The sequence below is a fragment of the Limulus polyphemus genome, unplaced genomic scaffold, assembly GCF_000517525.1.
Source record: "Limulus polyphemus unplaced genomic scaffold, Limulus_polyphemus-2.1.2 Scaffold5890, whole genome shotgun sequence".
NCBI lineage: Eukaryota > Metazoa > Arthropoda > Merostomata > Xiphosura > Limulidae > Limulus > Limulus polyphemus.
This window is the reverse complement of record NW_013671500.1, coordinates 39,570-45,725: the sequence shown is the minus strand read 5'-3', so window position 1 is coordinate 45,725 and position 6,156 is coordinate 39,570. Positions and strand designations below refer to the sequence as shown.

General features: G+C 33.2%; 1 protein-coding gene across 1 annotated transcript in view; it reads left to right on the top strand.

Moving 5' to 3' along the window:
- Window positions 1-6,156, top strand: part of LOC106473109 — a 21,134-nt gene that overhangs the window by 11,271 nt on the left and 3,707 nt on the right. Inside the window, exons 6-7 of the mRNA XM_022401608.1 lie at window positions 394-516; window positions 4,906-5,115. Of these exons, the coding sequence (XP_022257316.1) occupies window positions 394-516; window positions 4,906-5,115 (333 nt within the window). The remainder of the gene's footprint in view (window positions 1-393; window positions 517-4,905; window positions 5,116-6,156) is intronic.

The window sequence follows — 6,156 nt, the reverse complement described above, 5'->3', positions numbered from 1 at the left end:
TTAACTAGTGCTAAGACAAAGATAGGTACTTATTAACTAGTGCTACAACAAAGATAGGTACTTATTAACTAGTGCTAAGACAAAGATAGGTACTTATTAACTGGTGCTACAACAAAGATAGGTACTTATTAACTAGTGCTACAACAAAGATAGGTACTTATTAACTAGTGCTACAACAAAGATAGGTACTTATTAACTGGTGCTACAAAAAGATAGGTACTTATTAACTAGTGCTACAAAAAGGTAGGTACTTATTAACTGGTGCTACAACAAAGATAGATATTTATTAATCAGCGCATAGAAACATTCTGAAGAATGTATGATATAGGCTGGGGACTATGATAGGTTTAGCAAATATTATTAATCTAATAAATTGTATTATTTTATTTTTAGACGTATGGACAAACATTTATAAATGATGACACCTTTCTAGCTGGAACGGGATCTGCATCTGGAGTTGTCCACGCTGTCCTTAGGGTGGTTATGGGCCTAGTGCTGGACAAAATATCTTTCAAGGTAAAGAACCTAATGGATGAAATATATTTTTATGTATCGTTAAAAATTAACAGAAATATTTATTTTAAAGATAATACTTTCAATTGAAAGCAAATTATGAAAAAACAGGATATTGTTCTGAAAGAAACCTTATACAACGTAACAGAAAATCCAGTTTTTTTTAAGGTAACATTTTAATTTCAGGGATGCTTTCCACGTTATTTTCAATTGACAGCAAGTTATCCTAAAGAAAACAGAGGGTTTTGTACTAAAGAGTTAATTAATGAATACGTATGATTTTGGAGACATTTTACACTCGTAATGGTGCAATAAGATTGAGAATACATTCCTCTAGAATCTCTTTTCTTGCCAGAACCAATATTTATACTCTTAAAGTTGTACACTAATGTTTCAATGTGGTGTTAGAAAAGACATTTATATAGACTGTGCTTATCTAAAAGTTTAAGCTGGACTAAATTTTGGTCTCAGTCATTGAAGTGATTTTTATTTATCTAAAATTTTACCTGAAAAGTTTCTCGTTTACCTGGATTCTTAAGTTTCACTACGTTTCGATCTCAGAGTTTGATTTGGTTTGAATTTCGCCCAAAGTTACACGAGAGTTCTAGCCGTCCATGAATTAACATTGATGGACTAGAGGGAAGGCAGTTAGTCAACACCACCCACCGCCCTCTCTTGGGCTACTCTTTCCCCAAAAATAGTGGGATTGATTGTCACATTATAACGCCCCTACGTCTGAAAGGGGATCCGAACCCGCGATCTGCAGATTACGAGCCGAGCGCCCTGACCACCAGGCTATAAATTCATCGAGTAAATGCTATATATTAATTCTTTATTTAAAATGTACACGTTAAAAATATATTACTAAAAACATTTAGAAAATACTAATTTGAACGTCTTTAAAATTCATAAACCTTTTCAATTCAACTGGACAAAACAAACAAATCCTAATAATCCATAGCATTTTTCATTAACTTTATTATGTTTATATTCTGTTATTATTGATTTCGCAATAGTTTAGTAAGTTTGCATTTCAACCTTTTCATCAACACTCATACAGCAACTCTTAAACATTACTCCTCGATAAACACATAACAGGGCTTTCTCAAAGTAGGTTTAAACACGGTAACAGGGCTCTCCCAAAGAAGGTTTAAACACGGTAACAGGGCTCTCTCAAAGAATGTTTAAAACACGGTAACAGGACTCTCTCAAAGAATGTTTAAACACGGTACCAGGACTCTCTTAAAGAATGTTTAAACACGGTACCAGGACTCTCTCAAAGAAGGTTTAAACACGGTAACAGGGCTCTCCCAAAGAATGTTTAAACACGGTAACAGGACTCTCTCAAAGAATGTTTAAACACGGTAACAGGGCTCTCTCAAAGAAGGTTTAAACACAGTAACAGGGCTCTCCCAAAAAAAGATTTAAACACTGTAACAGGGCTCTCCCAAAGAAGGTTTAAACACGGTAACAGGGCTCTCCCAAAGAAGGATTAAACATGGTAACAGGGCTCTCTCAAAGAATGTTTAAACACGGTAACAGGGCTCTCCCAAAGTAGGTTTAATCACGGTAACAGGGCTCTCCCAAAGAATGTTTAAACACGGTACCAGGACTCTCTCAAAGAATGTTTAAACACGGTAACAGGGCTCTCCCAAAGTAGGTTTAATCACGGTAACAGGGCTCTCCCAAAGAATGTTTAAACACGGTACCAGGACTCTCTCAAAGAAGGTTTAAACACGGTAACAGGGCTCTCTCAAAGAAGGTTTAAACACGGTACCAGGACTCTCTCAAAGAATGTTGCACCTATATATTTTACATTATCTTGCATCCAGACATCCACCTATGTGTTTGTCCTGCAAGGTGACTCTTGTAAAAAAGGAGAGGATTCTGATGGTTGATTGGTGCTTGGGGCACTGCAACACGTTACTTTGTCCAGAACTGGTGACTTCAGGGTCACGTGGCTCAAGTCAATAAACTGCCAGTGTTGAAGTTAGGTATCTATAATGCGTATTGTGGACATTATGTTTAGTACTTTTATTCGGTAATAGGTTTAAAACAATATCATTGCTGTGCTGTTCAAATTTGATAGTGTAGCACGTTCCATTGTGGATATTCAGGATGGATAACGATCAGTAGGCTCCAAATCATTCTTATTTTTAAATGGATAATCAAAATTAAAGAAACTCATAATAGCTAAATGGTAGACACATTCACCATCTCATACAATGCTTGTACCTTATGTTCCGAATTAACATTCGTTATCAGAAAGGTTTCTTAATAAGTTGTTACTCTTGTTCAACGAAACCGACTGATATGATGTAGCTGGCTCTCCAAATATGGTAAAACATTCAAATCTTGGGTTATGTATTTGTCGAAAAGTCATGATCACAAAAGAGTGAACTCATCGATCTAAGCCAAGACACTTCGTTGAGTTCCTAAAAAGGAGATATTGTTGAAAGAGATCTTAACACCCTCAGGTGATGCGTTTGAAACTTTAAAAGGCGGCCTTCTTTGGGAGCTTGGTTGTTTAACTGTAATATGTTAAAGATTGTGTAGAGGAAATAACTAATTGTAATGTCCAGAGATGTTTTTACAACACCTAAAACATCAACATGATTTGATAAAAATTTGATTACAAAAAGGCATGGAGGACTGAGAAACGAGTCAAGAACGTTTTTCACGAGCATTCCACTCTTACTAACTGCACAATCTTTCAAAAGAAAAATTTCTGTGATCTGTAAATAATTCTTTCAAAACCATAATGAATTATTTAATTAATAATTTAATTTGCATTCAACACATCTTCTTGCACAGCCAATTCAAAGGTCGTTTTGGGCAATGAATAATAGAAAGGTTAATTGGAAGTCACTGGCTATAATGTTGTTGACATACATGGTATTAAAAACACCCTTACAGTGTGCTCCACTTCCCACTCAAGCACCTCCATTTTCTTCCCTGCTTTATTGACCATCAAGATTAAAGCTATAAGAACACCAATAAGTAAGTTTTACCACATGTGTCAGTTGAAATTGTGTTTATTGGAGCAAACTTCTTGTATTTTATTAGACCTTAGATTGTTTTTACCTATTTTTCTATAACAAATAGTGAAAGTACTGTGTTTAGGAATACAGACTGAGTCACTTATTTCTGATGTGGTAAATCTTTCCAAGTAGGACTCACTTTCTAATATCATATTGTAAAGTTTTTAAGACAGTTTTTATATAATTAACCGTAAACTTTTGCTGAACTCTGGCATAAACTATAGCTTAGAAAATAAACTTATTCATTTTTAGAACTAAAGGACGGATTATATGTATTTTATTAAATGTCACTAGATTTATGGAGTTCAGTAATATAAAAATCACCAAGAAATTCTGAATGGTTTCACTCTCCACTGTCGTTAATAATAAAAGCAAAAATCCATTTGTGGTTAAATACGTAACATCATACAAACATTATAGTGTTTATATGCAACAAAACATATATAAACAAACCCTTTCTAATTACCAAAAAAAGATTATAAAAGAAGAAAGGGTTAGATTTGATACTTGATTTTTAAAGTCAGTTTCAAATATCAAGCACTAATTATTCAGGACTGGGTTTGATTAAATGCACTCTTTATACGATATATTTTAACATTTATTTACATATATATATAAATATAATGATCACGTGATGCATTCTAGGTTATTTTTTGTTTATATATCTACAGAGGTAGTGAAAGTAACTGTGGGGCTGCGGGTGAGTTATAAGTTGTTCAAATCTCACTATTCCGTCAGATTAGAGTATCACAAGAGTTGGCGGTTGGTACTGTTTACTAACTTTCTTCCACCTGTCATCCATCAATCATTAGTACTGACGTCATATCAAGTGTTTATTAATGGATTAGTTTGATAGCGAAATAAAGGACAAACACACGATACGGGAAACTAAGAAGTTAACCAGAATTTATATTACTAGAACATTCTAGCGCTCTTGTGAAACTTACACATTAAAACTTATAAATGAAACAGTTTGTCCCAGAAATGTCTGTTGGTAGGTTCAGTGTTTTTCCTATTCATCATAAGCTTGGAGTATCGTTTAAACTGGAGCACCTATATCTGTAACAAACGTTGACAACTTATTTTTTTTTTCGTCTTTGAATTAAATAAAAAGTTAAGTGAAAATTTTTGCAGCTTCACAACTAGAAATAAAACTATAATTTTTAAACACGGTGAATAGATTTCAGCTTTTCTAAAGAGATTTATTTATTAATTTGTAATACAGTACGCAGTTTTCAACTACAGTCTCGTGGTTTTTATAAATTAGTTATACTTTATCAATTATCTATTTATTATCGTTGAGCTTTCTAAAGCTTTTTCTAAAACTGTTTCATATACATTTAACATGTAGTTAACAAGCCTGATTTTGACGGGGTTGAAGACAGTGCTGCTATTTACGCTGGTAGCGACATCTTACGGTGGAAAAGTGATGTTTGTAATCTGGATTTGTGGAATATTTGCTGCGTTTCCTGTTGAGTTTGTGTGCATTCCTGCCGCTATTGCTGAAGTGTTTGGGAAGAAACACACAGCTATGATTTATGGAATGATCTACTTTGTAGCAGTAAGTAATTAGTGTGACTGAAAGTTAAAATGAAACATTATCATCATCATGGTTATAGAGTTGGAAGGTTTAGTATTTCTGTCTTTAATTTATTGTTCGAACCTACACGTATTCCTAATATCAAAAATCAAACACTGGATACACGATCTACTAATTTTAACCTCAAATGTTTTCTTTTTCTATAACCCTGATAGTTATGTCAGTCTTCTTGATATTTTTACTAACTATTCAACTGATACTCAAGGTTACCTTTGTTTCTTAAACATCTGTTACTATGTGACGGTGATTCTTCTTGGATACATGATTTAATTCATCTATCTCTCAAACCCTGATCATTAGATCCTTTTTGTTGACCATTTAACCACTTAGTTACAGCATATTTCTTTCTAGGTGATACATCAGTTTATTGATATTTTTATTTTTATTCTACTAAAGGATGAACGACTGGGTGTTTTCTTCTGGCTGATACATCAGTTTATTAATATCTTTATTTTTTATCCATTAAAGGATGAACGACTGGGTGTTTTCTTCTGGCTGATACATCAGTTTATTAATATCTTTATTTTTTATCCATTAAAAGATGAACGACTGGATGTTTTCTTCTCGTTGATACATCAGTTTATTAATATCTTTATTTTTATCCATTAAAGGATGAACAACTGGGTGTTTTCTTCTGGTTGATACATCAGTTTATTAATATCTTTATTTTTTATCCATTAAAGGATGAACGACTGGGTGTTTTCTTCTGGTTGATACATCAGTTTATTAATATCTTTATTTTTTATCCATTAAAGGATGAACGACTGGATGTTTTCTTCTGGTTGATATATCAGTTTATTAATATCTTTATTTTTATTCATTAAAGGATGAACAACTGGGTGTTTTCTTCTGGTTGATACGTCAGTTTATTAATATCTTTATTTTTATCCATTAAAGGATGAACGACTAGGTGTTTTCTTCTGGCTGATACATCAGTTTATTAATATCTTTATTCTTTTATCCATTAAAGGATGAACAACTGGGTGTTTTCTTCTGGTTGAT